Source organism: Phycomyces blakesleeanus (assembly GCF_001638985.1).
Source record: "Phycomyces blakesleeanus NRRL 1555(-) unplaced genomic scaffold PHYBLscaffold_18, whole genome shotgun sequence".
Classification (NCBI taxonomy): Eukaryota; Fungi; Mucoromycota; class Mucoromycetes; order Mucorales; family Phycomycetaceae; genus Phycomyces; species Phycomyces blakesleeanus.
Window position 1 is genome coordinate 677208 of NW_017265151.1, and position 18812 is coordinate 696019.

At 38.1% G+C, this 18812-nt stretch overlaps 4 protein-coding genes across 4 annotated transcripts; 1 reads left to right on the plus strand and 3 right to left on the minus strand.

Moving 5' to 3' along the window:
- Nucleotides 1-348: 348 nt before the first annotated feature.
- Nucleotides 349-2301, plus strand: PHYBLDRAFT_148506 (hypothetical protein; the record flags this gene model as incomplete). Its single annotated transcript, XM_018432103.1, has 7 exons — nucleotides 349-576; nucleotides 685-985; nucleotides 1079-1284; nucleotides 1351-1363; nucleotides 1494-1553; nucleotides 1631-1675; nucleotides 1742-2301. The coding sequence occupies 7 exons, from the start codon at nucleotides 349-351 to the stop codon at nucleotides 2299-2301; spliced, it is 1413 nt and encodes a 470-aa protein (XP_018288624.1).
- Nucleotides 2302-2720: 419 nt separating this feature from the next.
- Nucleotides 2721-7281, minus strand: PHYBLDRAFT_171332 (hypothetical protein; the record flags this gene model as incomplete). Its single annotated transcript, XM_018436575.1, has 8 exons — nucleotides 2721-2910; nucleotides 3236-3282; nucleotides 4052-4124; nucleotides 4296-4413; nucleotides 4942-6341; nucleotides 6396-6699; nucleotides 6752-6924; nucleotides 7244-7281. The coding sequence occupies 8 exons, from the start codon at nucleotides 7279-7281 to the stop codon at nucleotides 2721-2723; spliced, it is 2343 nt and encodes a 780-aa protein (XP_018288625.1).
- Nucleotides 7282-8032: 751 nt separating this feature from the next.
- On the minus strand, nucleotides 8033-12056 carry PHYBLDRAFT_79556 (hypothetical protein; the record flags this gene model as incomplete). Its single annotated transcript, XM_018443475.1, has 8 exons — nucleotides 8033-8579; nucleotides 8803-8900; nucleotides 9016-9101; nucleotides 9199-9339; nucleotides 9438-10563; nucleotides 10836-10851; nucleotides 11113-11317; nucleotides 11427-12056. 8 exons carry the CDS (start codon nucleotides 12054-12056, stop codon nucleotides 8056-8058), a joined length of 2826 nt encoding a protein of 941 aa, XP_018288626.1. The 3' UTR covers nucleotides 8033-8055.
- A 2294-nt stretch (nucleotides 12057-14350) lies between these two features.
- Nucleotides 14351-16709, minus strand: PHYBLDRAFT_33350 (hypothetical protein). The gene has a single exon (XM_018440012.1). The coding sequence runs from the start codon at nucleotides 15436-15438 to the stop codon at nucleotides 14422-14424; it is 1017 nt and encodes a 338-aa protein (XP_018288627.1). The 5' UTR covers nucleotides 15439-16709; the 3' UTR covers nucleotides 14351-14421.
- Nucleotides 16710-18812: the final 2103 nt, after the last annotated feature.

The window sequence follows — 18812 nt, forward strand, 5'->3', positions numbered from 1 at the left end:
CAAACTGCGCGAAGATGTCATTGGTTTGCGTAGAGGGTGTCAGTAATCTAGGTGAAGAAAGGTTGAAGAGCTTTCCTGTGGCCTTTGCATGGGTAGCCAATGAGACAGAGAAGAGCTATGTTTGGTTTGTGAAGTCTCTGAAAGCAAATATTTTGGAGGGGGTTGATAAAGCCCCTATATTTGTTACAGACAAATGTAAAGCATTGATGAATGTGCTTGATTCCGAGTTTCCCTTGGCCAAGAAGCTTCTGTGTGGTTGACATATGATCAACAACATTGCCAAAATGGAAAAAAAAAACAATGAAGCCAGGAAAAGAAAAAGAGTTGTGCACACATTTAGTCAACAAAATGATCTTCAGAGATAAACACAATATCTTTGATGAAAATCTTGAGCTTTTCAAATCGCTGTCATCTCAGAAAGATTTCCAAAGTAAAGAGCAGCTGGAAGACAATAATGATGATTCTACAAAGGTTGTAGAAAAAAGAACTCTGGAAAAGTACTTTGAAGATGAGTGGATGCCGTGCAAGGAAAAGTGGGCTGGCTACCTCACTAGTCAATTAAAACATTTTGACTATGTGACAACACAATGTGCTGAGAGTGGCCATAATGCTCTGAAAAGAAAAATCTCGGCTCTTCAGTCATTGAACTCTTAATTTGAGCAAATTTGCTCCTATCTTCTCCAGTTCGAGGGCGACTATCAGGACCTTGAGTTGAATGAGACAACTATCACAGATGCCAGAATATACCATGAACCTCGCCTCTGTGGATTGATTCACTACGTCTCTAGAATTGGTTTGATCACCATCTGTGCTGAGCTTCTAGAAGAGGTTATACCTGGTGAGCTTTGCAATTGCAGAGTAAAAGTGGTGTTTGGTCTTTCTTGTCGCCATGATCTGCCAAGAGATTGTATGCTGCTATTATCAGACATTCCTGAAAGATGGATTCTGTCTTCTTCTTTGGGTGAACGTTTGAAGCAACTGGAATGTGACGTTTCTTTACAGAAAATCGACGTTGAAAAGCCTGCCCCATGAGTGAAATGTATAACAAAGCTTGAACAATTGTTTTGTCAGTGTGAAGGGAATCAACAAGTCCAGAATCTTATGGCAATGGTTGATGAACTTGTTGACAATGCCAGTGAAATAATTGACCATTCAAATGTTGTATTTCCTTTGGCAAGTGAGGTCAAAGCTCCTGGAAGACCTAAGCACGTCAAAAGGAAAACTGCTCTCCCAAACGACTTTGTCCGTCACAAGCACAGACATCTCCTTGTGCAAAAGAACAAAGTAAGCATACAACATACACAAACATGATTTCACAATCTAATACATATTTATTCTTTATTTTTTTAGAATGATATCAGAAGTATTTTGAAAGAAGGACTTAAAGAAGTGATGAAGGAGTTCTTAGAGGAGGAGCCTCTCAAAAAAAAGTACTTTATAATTGTTTTTTTTTGTGAAATTACAATGTAATATCTAATGCTTACTATTTCTAGTCATAAAAGAAATAAAAAAAGAAACCCAATTTGCTGAAAAACAAGAGCCTCTCAAAGAAGGTAATTTTTGATAACTTATAAATGAATCACAAAATATTTTGTATGGTTTGCTCACACATTGCATGTTTTCTCTATAGCTAAAACAACCAATTTCGCTAAAAAGCAAGAGCCTCTCGAAGAAGGTAACCGATAAGATATTTTACTAAAATTAAATACTAAATGTTACATTGTTTTTTGTTTCTTCTTAGCTGAAAAATATTCCTCTGGAATTAAAAGACCTAAACATCTCCAAGACGACTACTGGCACAATTTGCCTAGTCCAAAAAAACAAAACAAAAATGTGCATGACTTTGCTCTGCCTGCTCAAATCGATCAAGCCACTATTTCGTTGACGTTTAACCCCAAGTCTGATGGTTGGTGCGGTTTCCGTGTATTTGCACACCTGAAAGAGGGTGGAGAGGATCAGTTTCCTTTGGTGAAGAAGAAGATATTGGCCACGATGGCAACCCATGGTAAACTTTACGAGCACAACTTTGGCATGGATGTTGCCAAAGTGACAGAGGTCATTGCCTTTGGCTCCGAGATTGACCCTGCTCTTGGGGAAAATATCCCATCTTGCCCTTCCTCTGTGTGGTTCTCTGCACCAGACTGTGCTCAGATAATAGCTGACATCTATAATGAGCCTGTTTGTGTGTACTCAGACGATCAGAGCGTCTTGCCTGTAACTTTCCTTCCCCTCCATGATTGGAAGCCTCTCAAAAGAAAGTCATTGCCGATGGTCTTGCACCATGTACATGGGTGCCACTAGACAACAATTAAAGTGAAGCCTCATGTACATCGGTCCTGGCCTGAGGTAAATGCACTGTATTTTGATGCTATCCGTAGAGGGAGTATCATTGACTGCTTTTCCACAAGTTGGAATCATTGGGGTCAGTTCCCAAAGAACAAGTCTTATCTTTTACTCTCTACTACTACAACTACTACAATTACTACTACTGCCACTAACTCTCCTACAAATTCTCCCAAAATTCTTCTAATATTATTGACCTCACACATATATAACTTATCTATCTTTCTATCTTTTAATATACTTTACTCCTATTTTTTTCTTTAATTTTTTAACAAACACAATTGTACCCAGTCTGTCTTTAATTTTAATGTTACATGTAAAACCCAGATACGAATATTATTGGCATCCAACTAATTGGAAGACTATATAATTAGCTTTTATTTTTTGGAGTACAAAGTCTGTGCATTTATAAGCAATCTGATTAAGATCTTCATCCAATCACAGACGTGAATTTTACCATAAAAGATGTAAAACAGAAATGACGCATAGCTTTTGATAGATTTCTGTCTTAATTCGAATGCTAAAGCTTGGATATTTTGCCGTATTGCTGAAAAAATACGTACATCTCTATATCCAAAATTTGAAGTTAATTTATTATGTTTTGGTTGAATAAACAAGCAAAATATACACTTTTTTTTCACGCTTTTAACCATTTGAGATAGATTGTTTTTGCTAATAAATATCTTTTCTACATAATAATATGATCTAAAACTTTTACTGAAACGATTTTTTACTATTTTCTATTGATATAAAGCATTTGCAAGTGATTTTTACTAATATTTTCAAATTGTTGTTTTTTTGTTTAATCTTTCACAAATGAAATGTACAGAACTTTTGTAATTCACTCATTAAACGTGATTCAAAAAATATTACAAAACAAACAAATACTCACTTTATGCAGAAGGAATCAACGAAACCAACCATCTTACTCTCATACTTCTATTTATTTTTTTGAACGAGTTATGAATTTTTTAAAAATAAATAAAAATGAAAATGAAAAGTTACAGACAAATGTTCTTCCACTTTTGCATGAATTTTCTTAGTGAATAAAGACAAGTGATTATACTGGATGGGGACAGGGGGTGACTGTTTTTTGGGGGACAGGGTGTTACACACAGAAACGATGGATGTCTGCCGGACAAGTTAAAAGTAGTCACGCCTCTAATTATCTGCTGGACTACTCACTATAAGCTTGTGTAACACCCTGTCCCCATCATCCAAAAACCCCCTGTCCCCTAAGATTTATGCAGGTCAAATGGCTTGCCAAAATTGGGTTGTTTGAGCGTTGGAAGATCGGCCAGGATGAGTTTAAGAGATCAAAAAGATTTTTCTTGGTCCTTGCCCCATATAAAGGGTGTTGTGGTATTTCAGGTACGAAACAATAGAAAAATAAAATATTTGATAATAGGGACGTATAGAAATACTTTGAGACTGTATATAAGTTGTCTTTATTCATAAATAAAAAGTGTCCCTTTTTATAAGAAAACACAATCTGCTCTTGTCATTACGTCTTAGTTTCTTAAGGCTTTCTTCCTTTACTATATTTGGTTATTAGAGTGTATTTACTGCTTAACTAGTGTCGGTGTTACAATTATGACATCAAGTCATAAATCGTACTTCTTTAGCTCTTAGCTATTATTTTCTCTTTTATACTAGAGCTTTAGGACTTCCTACTAAATTAGCTCCATATCGATCTGACACAGTTTACCCGGCAGTATGATATAATTATCTTAACAATCTTTAAGATATTATCTACAGTACTAACTGTAATAATTATTGGGCTGATTACTTAATCGTTTATATATATTTTATACTGACAAGATGATAGCTACTACGCTATCCCAATATGAATATGTTCTTATATGTGATAAATCCAACATCCGAGTGTCTGGATCACCACAGGTGTGTCCTTGCATAGCAGCAAACGAAGAGGTTCCGAAATGATAACATACTGTGAGATGAACGTATGGTAAGCACCCACAATACCAAGAAAGCGCTTGATACCATGGTAGTCAGTGAGAGCTGAGAGGGTCTTGATAGCAGCAGTCTTGAGTGGATCAGCCTTGATGCCTTTGTTGAATGCAATGAAATCCAGGTATTGGATGGAGGGTTTGCAGAACTGGTATTTAGACAACTTGATAGACAGGCTGACATTACTCAGATGGTAGAGAACAGTGTCAAGATCGTAGAGGTGTTGTTTGAGATTTGGTGAAAAAATGATAATATCATCAAGATAAGCAAGTGCACACTTCCAGCAAAGGTCCGAGAGAACATGATCCATAAGGGCTTGAAAGAAGGTGGGTGCATTTTTCAATCCGAATGGCATGACAGTAAATTGAAAAATACCCTTCCTGCAAGTGATGGCTGTCTTAGATCTGTCAATTTTTGCAACGGAAATCTGCCAGTAGCCAGCAGCCAGATCCAAGGTGGAAAAAATGGTGGCAGAGTCAAGTGAATAGAGAGCTTCATGGAGGGGTACAAAGGTATGAGTGAAGGAGACCATTCGCTTGTTAAGTTCACAATAATCAACAACAACACAGATAGAGCCATCGGGCTTTGGAATGGCTTGAATTGGTGCACCCCATTGGGGAAAAGGACATGGTTCCAGGACGCCGTTAGCAAGCATTTCATCAACTTCAGTATCGAGAGCAACATCGACTTCCGGACGACCACAGCAAGGAGGAATAAAAACAGGTTTATTATCAGCGGTGTCAATAGTAAATTCCAATAAGTGAGTTGGCATTGGTCGTTTCGGGTTAGATGTTATAGCAGCCTCGTTCTTGCAAAGAATATCTTGAATAGCTGGGTCAAGAGACAATGCAAGTGCCAATGGAGTAGACTGCTTGGTATGAAGAACGGCTTGATATTCCTGAGGGTTAGCCAGTGGGAGAGACATAATCTCGCCGGTAGATTGCTTGAGAGAGATACGATTGGTTGTAGAATCGATGATTCCTCTGAGGATCTTGATGTTGTCCCAACCAAAGAGGATTTCATGGTGGACCTGGTCAACGACATGAAACCCAAGGGTGTGGCCGAAAACCAAGATGAAAACCTTGCCAAGCATCAGGTGGCGTTCTTTCTTAAAAGTCAAAAAAGAAAGAGCCAAAGAGCTGTCAACAGAGAGGTTCATTTTCTGGGCAATGTTGGCACGAATAGTCGAAATGTCAGCACCCATATCAACAAGAGCGGTAAGGGTCCCATCACCAACTCGGAGATACGCAGTTGGGGACACCTCTTGATGGTGGTCGATGTCGGCCACTATGACTTGGTTGATAGTTCCAGTGGACGAAGGCTCCGAGGTAGTGGTGGGGTGCAAGAATTGTGATTGCAGTGAAAAAAGACCATCAAGCTCGTTATCAAACATTTCGCCTTCAGGAACTTGGGGGGCCTCCTGAGTTGCTGTGGAGGTTATGTTACGGACTTGCCAACGTGAGGGTTGGTTGCGAGATCCTCTTGAATTCCCGTTGTAAGGCAGCTTCGAGTATGACGACGTCCCAGAGTTCTTGCTACAGTCGATGGTTCGGTGACTGGCAGTCCAGCAGAGATTGCAAATCGGTTTGCCATCTTTAGTGTATGCCCTGAGATGTGGACGTGGCTGCGTTGTTTGTACTGCATCGATTTCCATTGGAACAGGTCCAGTGGCCAGTGTTCGTTCTGCCCGTAGTTCTGTAGGAGAATAATCAATGAGGCGTGCCCTGCGTTCTACCTTGATAGCCACGTTGACAGTATCTGAAATGTCTTTGAGGACGCCATGAGCAAGGGTGGAACGGAGAGGCTCCAAATACAATGACTGTAGGAACTCAGCCACCTGTTCTTCCACAGTGAAAGGTGTAGTAAGGAAGGTGTGAAGGTGTTCCCATTCAGCGGCATATTTGGCAATTGACTGGTCAGCGCGTTGGCGCAGCTTACGGAGCTTGGTGATGATGAGGCGGTCGTCCACAGTTGCTGGAGAAGCAAAACGCTGGAGCAACTCGGCTTCAACAAGGTTCCAGAAGGATCTAGTCGTTGTGGGTAGCGTGGAAAGCCAGTTTCAAATAGCGGGTGGCATGCACTTTCTCAGGACCTTAACACAAGCATCCAAAGAAGCATCAACTGCTGCTGCTTCTTGCTTGAACTCATGGAGCCAGAAACGGAGATCGTGCGAGTTGGACAAAGGATTAACGTCAATACTCTTTACATTCTCGGACATGTGCCATGTAGAGAATTCAGACTGCTCTGTGGGAGGAGGAGTCGCGGTTTTTGATTTTCCAGAAGCCATAGAGGATACAGAGGATTCGGATTCGGATGGGATTAAAGGAATCGGTGTACGCCAATTATCAAAGGAAGCCAGGGCAACCACAAAGAGAACAACGGGTTCTGAAGATCAGAATCCCAAGAAAGATAGAGAGAGAGTCCGGGAAGAATGAACCAGAAGAAGAAGAAGTCTTTGGAGAACGATGTCCAATTAGAAGGGTTTGGAGAACTATGTCCAAGTAAGAGAAGGCAGAGTCTGGAGAACACGGTTCAGAGAAGCTTAAACGTCGAGAATCTGGAGAACTAGGTCCAGGAGATAGAAGGCAGAGAAAATCCGGAGAACTGGGTCTGAGAGAGGGTTAGACGTTGTAGCTTAAAATGACTTTTAGACGGGTAGTCTCACCATGTAATGTGCGAGAAGTCACACAATAAGAGAATATGAATAGAACAAATATGAAGATAAAGATAATGTTTATTTGTTGGAATATTTGAGATATTTATATGTTTTGGGATATATAATATAATTGGTGAATGACTAAGAGACGATATTTGCTAAGTAGTTAGTACTAAGTGATTTGTTACTAACTACTTCTTTGTCATTGCTTAGTCTACTAATCATTGCTTATTAACATTCTTAATAAGGCAATGCCTTATGATTGGATAATACTGGGACTGAGTGTCAATTACAATCCAGTCCTGGCACATTTGGTCCTTCTATATTTTAAAACAAGTACATGAATTACTCTCACACATGTAATCCACGATCGTAATTGTGTGCCCAATTGAAATTAACAATAGAGACAAGTAATCATTTAAATGTGAAGGGAATATCTGAATCTCGCACATATAATCCACGATCGTAATTGTGTGCTCAATTAAGATGAACAATAGGGACAAGTAGGTAAATTTAGGGATTAAATGACACACCATATAGCAATTGAATTTATACAAGAAAACTTCTGGCTATCAAGACAACTATAGAAATTTGAAAGGCTTTCAAAAATTTAGACAAGTGGGTAGAATAAACGGGTAGAATAAATGGGTAGAAAAAACGGGTAAAATAAACAGGTAACATAAACGGGTAGTATAAATGGGCAGAATAAACAGGTAGTATGAATGGGTAGTAAATACCTAAAATTGATAACAGTATAAATAGCACATAAGAGACTTTAGGAAGAAGTGTTATCATAAATATTAGAGGATAAGTATATACAAATTATAAAAAAAAAAAGAAACTAAATCACAAGAGTGCTATTATTGCCACTTTGCTTTAATCAAAGTTTTCAATTTTTGCATGGATCATTTTCGATTTTTCCTTTAATACAAAATCTTTACAAGAATAAAATATTGAAATAAACTTAGACGAACGGGGTTTTCTTTCTTTTCATAGTATGGTTATTGCTTCTTAAACTGTCCCAATGGGGACAACCGGTCTACCTCGTATATATATATATTTAGGTTATTATTTTTATTATTATTTTACAAAGAGGCTCCAATCATAAAAGCTCCAGCTGCACCGGCATCCGCACCAGAATCATTGCCACTGTGACTTGGTGCAAATACACCTGTTCCTTCGCCGCCACCTCCTCCAGACCTTGACTCTTCACAATCATCTTTGTAATTGTATCCTCTCCTTAACTGCATACCTTCCAGACCATAGGATGTCTTAGAACCCATGTTGTTCAACTCTGGTGGCACCTCATCCTTTTTGAGATCGACAGGCTGGTTAGGCATTGTGTAACTAATACCGAGTCGTTCACAGGTTTCTTTGAGCTCCATCATGTAATTGTTGTGTCTCATCCAGCGACCACCGGCATCTTGCCAGTTCTGAGTGTGTTCAAAGTAAAAAGATATCGTAATTCGGTTGAGGTTCTCAAATGAGATGATGTTGGCAGAGGTAGAATCTGGAGTATAGAGCTTTGGAAACTTGTTACTCCACTCAAACATCTCGTCTCTCAAACGATTGATCTTCCATCCCGGAGTAGAAAAGTGAACGTGAATATCTACAAGAGAATATATTATATATAATAAAATCAGTAACCTTTTATCCACAACCAATTCAACCACTCTTTAAAAGAAATCCCCCGCCTCTGTTTTATATATAAATATTATTTAATACCTAGAGCCTTTTTTTTTACAAGCAGTGTATGCTGTCTACATGTACTTGCTTATAACCTTGATTTCCCCCCTCTTCTTCTTTCTTTTCCTTTTCTTTTCTTTGCTTACCGATTCCTTCACAGGTTCTTCCTGTACGGCGACAATTGATGATGTATTGAGTAGCCAGAATAGAGTTTTTGGCGTAAACAATAGAACCATCCCATTTACTGTTAGAAATAAATAAATATATATATATATAGAAAAATAATAGCTTAGTAATTGCTCATATTTTTTCTTTAAAAAAAACCAAAATCTTAAGGCTACTATATGCAATTGACTTACTTGAACGTTGTCACCAGTAGACCAACGTTATTTACCACCCAATTTTCTGAACCAATAAAGACTCGATCTCCAGCATCAAAAGGATGCTATAAGACATATATATATATGTCATAATACAAGAAATTAACCACAAAATTCACTACTCGTTTAATTTGATTTAATTAATTTAAGAAATCATCTTACCGTTACAAATACAAAAATGATGGCTTCAAATGCATCTTTGGCACTGTTGCCAAATACAAAACTGAATGCAATAAATGCTGTCCAGAGTGGCATTAATTCTGTACCGACATTAACACCAAATGACGCACACACAATAATAACCTTTTAAGAAACAAACAAATAAAACGTATAAGCATATAATACCCAAAAACTCGCACACTAAAAAAAAAACAAAAAAAAGGAATATATTTTAAGCTTACCCAGATGGCTGTAAAGATAACCAAAAGAATCAGGTCAAGTTTTCCTGTTGCCTGAGACAAATCTCGCATTGATCGTGCAAGATTCTTGCGCTCCTTGTAGATCCGGATGCAACCCGACCGAAGTTCCCGTTTACTGATGTCACCATTTCCATCTGTGTCAAACAAGCTAAACGCATCCGCGGCCTCTTCGTGGGTCCTGAAGAACGGATACATGTCAGCCTCGACTACACTCTGGCGCACCGAATCTGGGCCCATCAGGTTATGGAAGATCCGTTTGGCGAGCGCCTTGGCCTGATGAGAAGATGTCTGGGTCTGGGATGGCTGGGTTGACCGGAACTTCTTGTAGCCACCCTTCAACAGTCGTCCGGGTGCAGTTGCGGTGCTCAAGCCAAAGTCCTTGGCACCGTTAAAGAAAGATCGGTCGTCGTGGCTGAATCTCGAGAAGCCGGTGAATTCACGAGTAAGTGGAGGTGGACGGGGGTGACGGATCGGATTGCCGTCTTCATCAGACATGGTCATTTGGTTGTGTTGGTCCCGTTTGTTCAACCGAAGTTTCTTTGACAGGTTGGTGAATACGTTCTCTGGGTGTCTTTCGGTATCAGAGTATATTTCATTTCCACTTTCTGCTATTGTGGTTGATGTTCTTAATGGTGGTCTTTGTTGTTGATTCTGTTGATGTTCTATGTGTGCTACATTATCGGTTTTTTCCATTTCAATTTCTGAAAAATCAGACTTGACATCTTCGTTTGGAAATCTTTCTTCGATTGGGGGTATGGCTATAAGGGTATCCATGTTCTGAGCTGGAGGGAACCGAACATTGCCCCTCGGGATTTCGTCCATGGATGTTGCGCGGGATGACACGGTGGTCATGATTGATTTCTTTGCCTTGTCAAACCTACCATTCCCCATCCTCTGCTGCTGCTGCTGCTGTTGTTGTTGTGGTTGGGAATGATCGGTTGGGATATCATAAAGTGATGCTGCCCGACTCTGTTGTCCATCTGTCTTTGGTTTGCGTCGGATGTGTTTGAACAGGAATTCTTGGGGAGTCTTTCGTTTTACTCTCTTGAGACGATCGAGAATCTTGAGGGCTTTGTCGTTAGTTTTGATACGATCGCCATATGCTTTCCTGTCAAGGTTTATACATGTATAGTGTTTTATAGGATAAAAAAAAATTAGTAAGTTAATTAGTTGCAAAATTTTGAAGTTGAGTTTGGGATTTTTGGTGTGATTGAGATGGAGCTAATAATAAACCCCCCCTCCAGCCGTCTCTATCTCTCTTTTTCATTATTTATTCCTCTAAGCTACGATATTATAGTCACGGTCCTCTTTACAATTTAAAGATAATCTTATATACAATAGTAATCCTTGGGTGCTGTTTATGTTTGGATTATAACTTACTTGTGGAAACTGGTAACTGTTTTATATATATATATATATATATATATAAATTGATGCGGAAATTGTATAAAGTTTTTTTTTGGGTACACAAGAAAAAAGGGTTAGTTCAATGTAGGGATCTGTTTCTTATTTTATCTCGCAATATATATATATGTATACATATATGGGTTTATGGTATTTATGTCCGTGTGTGTGTATGTGTGCAGGTAGATTATACGATGCGCTCAGAATCAAATTCCCATTAATGAACTAAAATAAGATATATATAAATATTTACCGATGAGTTGCAGAATAAACTTTTCGATGAATAATAGAAATGCAGCAAAGAAGCAGCATTCTAGAATATTGTAGATAATTCCAAGGTAAGACGGGATCGTATTAGTGCCTGGCAGAGGTATGTGTGCTTGAATAAATGCCCAGGAACCCCATCCCCATGCGGTGATCAGCCACAACTTGATGAATCCACGAAGAGCCATATAATACTAAAGTGTAGAATAGAAAGGAAAAAAAAAACAAAAAAACGGAGTATGAGTTTAGATCGTGTAACCACTTGTTATGTGTATCTAAATTGATGTTAATTATCGCACTGACCGACAATCGCATGCGAAGAACCTCGCTATTGTTGGGGTGTATGTAGGCCGCACCCTTCTTGATGATCCAGGGAAGAAGCTCGACGGCCAGCTGAGACAAGAACCCGATGCACCACATGAAAGTGATCCATGTAAACCAGATCTCGAGGTTGTAGGACACCATGGATTCCTTGTTTTGGTTGCGATAGACAACAAAGATCGACACATCTATTGTAATGAAAATTGCAGCAAACAAGACGATACAGAACCAGGCAATTGATGATGCATTTTTGGACAGGCAGATGATCACACCTTGGGTTGCCAGGGCTCGCTTGTTCCTTTTTTCCTCTTGGTTCTTTTTTTCGGCTTCATCGTCGTCGTCGTCTCCGCCACCCCAGTCAAATTCTTCTGTCAGGGTGTGGCCGTCTAGATCAGGTGCAGACACAAGTGCAGGCCCAGCCAAGGATGATAAAGGCAGGTTCATCGGCAGACCTTCCTCAATCATGTCCTGGCCCTCGTCGTCTGTGGTTGTGGTTGTAGACATACCCGAGTGATGGTTGTTAGGGTTGTTGTTAGGGCCATTAAGATCGGTGTCTTGTTTCGCTTGAACCAATGTTGGTTCACTGTTTGCTCTTCCCTGCGCCCGAGACATCTTTTTTGGTTGTTGTTGTTTTTTGGAGGGTATTTACTTATTTTGACAGAAATTAAGATTTATAGTTTTGTATAAATCAAGGATTAAAAAAAAAAGAAACAAAAAAGAATGGGCAAAAATAAATAATTTTAATAATTAAAGTGTTGGATAAAGTAGTAAAAGATTAAAGATAAAATGAAATAAAATAAAATGAAATAAAGCAAAATAGTAATAGTAATAGTAATAGTAATAGTAATTAGATAGATAGATAGATAGACGGGCAAAACACACAAAGCAGGGGATAGAGAAGGAGAGAAGAAAAAAACCGAAAAATATGAAAAAAAAATAAAGGAAACAAGCAAAACAGCAACAACAAGAGGTTGAATCAATTCGTTGATTAGCCTTATATATATGTATTTAAGAGAGAGAGAAATGTATTTGAATGAGTGTGTATACAAAGGAAAAAAAAAGTCTTGATCGCGTCTAGCTTATGTTGGCGGAAAGTGCGGATACTCAATGCTTACTACAACTGTCATACACACACTTTATACATATATATTATATCTTTTTTCTTTGCCTGAGATAATTTACAATAAGATACAATGCAATTAGATGTAGTAAAGTATAGTCGGGTGCGGTGCAGTGCAGTGGGGTGTAATAGAATGTAGTTAATCGCAGTACTATATATATATATAGAATTATATCTATATGAAATAAAATGTAATAAAAAAAAAGGTACCGAGTATATACATACAGTATATACAGTACGTATTGTATTATATAATGTTCTTTAAAAGATCGAGCAAAAAAAAAATTATTTGGATTTTAAAAAAATAAGTTTTTTTTTATTAGACTAGTAACGTTGTGTGAATGTTATTTTCCTAGCAAGGTAACTCACAAGGTTGTGTTTCTTTTCTTTCTGTTCTTGGTACTTGTTATTATCCTTCTTCTGTTGTAAAAGCCAGCTAATTTACTTTACCCACGAAGATTATATAAATATAAAAATATAAATATGTTTTACCTGGGTTTTTTATGTACACTGATGTTCCGCCAGATATATAGTTATTATATAAAATTCTTTTTTTTTGGGTTTTCTCATAGATTTGTACGACTGTCCTGATAAAGCAGTCTGTCCTAATTTATACCTATTCTTCTTTCTGGATTGTGAAAGCAAAAAAAAAAGAAATACAAAACGTAATAACAACAGTAATAGTAAAGAAATAACCATAGCAACAACATTAAACAATAATGATGAATTGTTTGTTGCTATGGCTATTAATTAATTGTATCTTTTTGTAGGTTTTGATTACCTGTTTAGGTAACAGATGACTATACCTTTTTTTTTCTCTCTTTTTTTAACCAAAAAAAAAAGATGTAAATCTCTCTACTTGTGTACTTGTGTACTTGTGCGCTTCAAGTGTATGTTTCAGGGACCGAGTACGTCATATATGTTCACCCGGTACAAGGAAGACCAGAATGCCAAGAAAAATAAGCACAATAGAAACGACTACATAGAATACTGCACACTATACAATCGGAATTATCGTATTGTTGAACAAAGGAAATATATACGTATAAAATAATAGAGATTTTCCTTTGTATATAAGATAAAATTGCTCAGTGTCACAGCAACAAAATGAGGGGACATTCCTATTTGATTTCCAGAAAGCCAGAAAAAAAAATTTACTCTTTGTACATTCATACTACACACACAAAACAAGATTTTTTTTGATATATATATAAAAACATTTTATGCCTTTATACTTATTCGTCTTCTAATTTCGATATATCCAAAACAATAAATAAAAGGTTTCTTTTCCGTACTTTCTGAATGATACACATAGTAGGTATATGACCTGCCCTGAATGGAATAGACTCAAACATAGTCACAAGCCCTTGATAGAAAGAGATTCACTCAATCAAAGAAGCAGTGCATGTGACATTAAAAGATTAATAGATAGATAAATAGCTATGCAAAAAGTAAAGACAAAATGAAAGGGAGACCAAAAAAAATATATTTACAGATATAATCTAGTGCCATTTTCTTTTGGTGTTTTTTTTTACTTGTTAGACTTTAAAGAATGTTCAAACCCTACATAAAGTCAATCTTTGCACTATACTCACGTAAATGTATATATATATATATATATATATATTAATAACTAAATAAATATGAGAATATAACATCATATTCATTTGAGCTCACTACCAATCTCTCCCATTAACATCAACTCACTGGCCGCCTATCGATATATATGCATATATATATATATATAAACACAAACAAAACTACACACACACACACACATATATATATATATATATACAAAATATGTATGTATATATCAATTGTTCTATATTATGTCTTCATATATTCAAAGAAAAGCTATGAACTTCTCTTTTTTGTAGCCTGAGTGTCTACTGTTTGCAAATTAACCTTTGCATCCTTCAAGATAAACTGGTAGAAAAGCGGGATAACCGGAATAGTAGCCGCATGCCAAAGTGCGTGGGCATCCACGGCTCCAAGCCAAGGTGGAAAATCAAAGACCTCGAGACCCATTGCACAGCTAAGAAGCACGACCGACAGACCGGCCATCCAGGCATACGACCGCCTCGAAGGGTTAGAAGTCAGAGGACTGTACTGAACCACGGTCCAGATGAGCCAGAGCTGTGTCTGGAGAGCACCGATCACAATGCAGGCCAGCATATTGTACCCATAGTCAAACCGAGAGCCCATAGACAGATAAGTAACATGGGCACAATAAAGCATCCCACAGAGTACCCCGAATGCCTTCTTTGGTAATCCGGTCAGCCAAAACACCCTGATGACGGCAATATAAAAGCCATAAAAAATATAGAGTCCTGCGCTGAAATAGTCCAGCCGCTCGGTCATCTCAAAGTCGCGCGTGTGAAAGACCGTACTCCAGACCCAGGCATTCATTGCAGTGATTGCCATGACCAAGTAACCATTCTTCAGGCTGTAATTGTCAGGTAACTGTTTCTGCATCTTCTTGTAATAATGGTAATGAAACAGGCCATTGCCGATAGAGAACAACACTGCCGCGGGTTCCTGAATCCCAAACACACGATTGAATGGCCACTTGCCATGGAATTGATGGACCGTTTGACCATTCTCAATAGCCTTGCTGGTCAGGGCATGCATGCATTGGTACCGACACTCTTGGGCATCGGTCCAGAAAAGGAGCCGTAAGTACAGGGGTAATTTGACATGTTCACTAGAATTAAGGCCAGAAGACTCGACACAGCTCTCGACACAATTTTTGTATTCTGGCAGGTTGTCACCACTTGATGCAGCGCAAAAGTTGAGGCAACCCAACAGTAATAAGACAAATAATGATAAAGATACAGGACCAGGTAGTTTTCTTCTTTGCCAAAAAATCATCTTAATGGCTCTAAAATAAATAAATATAAAAAAAAGAGGGTATTTAAATATACAATAATTCTACCTAATTATTTAACAGAAAAAAGGAAGAATATTTTTTTTTGCTGTGGAGAATTCGATAAGGGCCACCTTTTCTATATTGTTCTTTTATGGCATGAAATATACTTTAATACTTTATAGGTTTTCCTTTATTTATTTAATGGTGTTTATATATATATATATATATATTTAAACAAGTCTTTAGTGTTGTAGTACTGTAAGAAGGTGTGTAAAGGTAAAAAGGTATGTTGAAAAATTAATTCTTACTAATAGGAAAAATAAAATAAAAAAATAAGATTAAACAAAAAAGGAAAACCGAAAACCAAAGGAAAGACAGACTTCTAAACGCGGTTCTTTGTCACACTGGGACTGTCCATCCAGGGACTGCACAAGTTAATGATTAATATATAAGAGAAAGAAAGAAAGAAAAAAGAGTAAGAAGAAGTAAGAAAATGATGAAGAAGATGATTATAATGGTAATGGTAATGATAATGATAATGAACAATTATTTTTTTAAAAAAAAGATAAAGATAAAAGATTCTTGTATTTATCTTTTATCCTTTATATTTTTTTTTACCAGACAGGGTCCAGAGACACGCCTTCTAAAGAAGCAATTCCTTCCCGAACAACCATCTCAGCACTGGCCACACATCCTTCCAAGAGCGGAATTCCCTTCCAGCAATACGAGCCGACAAACCAGAATCCATTCTTGCCCTGACACTGCCCAAGACGGGTGACGTTGTGGTCATCTTCAATCGGCTCAAAAAGATATTTCTGTACAGCCTTTTTTGAAGCAATCGTCACGGTCGCCCTCTCAAACCAAGAGCAGGACAAGATCTGGCTTTCGTTGGGAGGGATGCAGGGGTTGGTGGTCTGGAGGTACAGGGTCTCTTCACTGTCGACTGTTTTGGCTGCAGTGTGGGTCATGTTGAGGATATGGGTGGTCATGGTGGTCTGGTGAGGAAAAGGAATAACATAGCGGCTCTTGGGGGTAGGGATGATAGTTGATGCTGATGATGAGTTTGATGACATTGGGACGGATACAGAAAGATCTACTGTGGCAAGGTTGAGAGCTTTCCAATCTCTGGGGTACTGGGGTAAGAGAGAAGTGTCGGTGTGGTTAATTACGATCGAGGTGTCATAGCTAAACTGCTCGAGCATGTGGATCTGATTTGCCAGATCTTCCTGAAAATCGCTGTGGGCCTTCCAGGTACTATAGTGGTCTGCAGCTGCCTTTTGGGTCAGCAGATGGCGCTCCATTTCCTGGAGGATGGGTAGGGCCTGGTTGCCCTGAGTGGCGAATATTACGTGGTCGAATTCATGGGTCTGGCCGTGATTGTCGGCCAGGGAAAGACGTTTGATGGTCCCAGGGCGGATGTTGGTTATGTGGGTATTGAGATGGATGTGCTCCAGTGGGCCTGAGAGACGGTCGACGACCTGCTTGACACCCGAGTTGACGACATAAGATTCTTCAAAGAGTCCCATGGCCATGTACTCGAGGATGTCGGCTGCAGGATAGTCGAGCATCGATCTCCAGGAGTTTGTGCAGACTGCGGCAAAGAGTGGTACGAATACAGAGTGGACAAAGTATGGGTGGATGGCGTGGTTGTCGAGCCAGGTCTCTAGAGTCTGGTTTGCGATAGGGTGCTTAGGGTTTCGTAAGTGACCGCGGTAGTGGTACCAGAGTGAGAGGATCATAAGCCAGGTATAGGACATACCGACAATCAGACCTGTCCAGCAGAGCTCGAACAAGTGCTTCCAGTAATCACCGGTTGCTTTGGAGGTGTGTTTGTTAGGTAGATCGAGGGTTCCTACGGTTCGTGAGCCGGTGTACGTCATGTATGATCTGTTTGTTGGTTTGATTTGGCAGGGATCGGGCGATTCGATCTTGTACCATCCAAAGCTGAATTTTGCCGGTTTGATGTCGATTCCCAAGTGCTGATAGAGTCTAAATAAATGCGAATAGTAACCTGTGATAATTTATAATTGATATACACAATAAATTCGTTAAATGAATATCCTTATTTTATAATTTATTTTAATTATCATCATTTTACCAGACATAAAAGATCGCATAGGAACCTTGATTTGGAATTGAAAATAAAAATAATAATGAATGTTACTTAAAGCTCTACGGAACCACCATTAATTTTCATAGTCTCTCCACTTACATCGATTCTAAATTGATCATCTTTTCCTACTGATATGGATGCGGCGTCCATTCCTAGTGAAGTGTTCTTTTCGAATATGTGAACCTGAAAACGCACGTCTGTACAAGGGGTTGCTTTTGTGAGCATATATGCTGATGAAAGACCAGCCAGACCTGAGCCTATGACTGCAACCTTGACAGTTCGTTGATCTTCTTCTGGCATTCTACAGCTGAATATAATAAATATATATGTATTTAAAGAAGATGAGGGGAAGACAGAGGATTAATGTTTTGATGTAAAAATAAAGAGAGAAAGAGAGAAAGAGAAAGAAAGAAAGAAAGAGAGAAAAAGAGAGATGATCTCTGACTAAAATAGAAAGTACAAGTTACGAGTTGGATTACAAACCGTTATATTTATTACAGTTTGATTGAAATACCGCACATCCTTCTCTCTCCCTCTCTTTGTTTGCTGCCTTGTTGCCTTTCTTCTTTTTATCTTTCATTACCAACTCACTGGTGTGACAGCGAAATATTGTCTATTACTATTCTTTACCTACAATATTGATTTATTTTTATTAATGTGAGCTGATAAAAGATAAACGCCATCATATACCTTTTAATCACAACAAAGACAGCAGCAGCCAGTGTTTCAATTTGACAATGTTAGAAAGAATAGGAAGCAAATTTGATCCCTGTAAAGATGTGGTTTGATTAATAGATTTATAGATTAAATTATTATAAAATATGATAAAATAAAACAAAAATTTGTTGTACGACTGAATTTGCATAAAGGATTATTCGATTGCAACCTGGATAACGCACCCAATTACAAAACCCACAGACAATATTATATTTTTGGCTTTACCGAGGATCGAACCTTTTTTCGATCCTATTTTATTTTATTTTATTTTATTTTATTTTAAGGCTTATTAAGCTTAAACTCATACAAGTATATAAAACTATACGTACAAGTATCCGCTTCCAAATCAAGAACATCTAAACTTCTTTCTTCTATAGGTTGGTAGTCATGGATACACTATATTATTAATTTTGTCTTGATAAATTAATATATATATATATATAACAACTTATTCTATTTTATGCGTACAACAGATATGCAGAATATATACCTTTTTTATGGGGGTGTTGGAAGATGGAATTGTAAAGGGGATGGCAAAGGAAACAG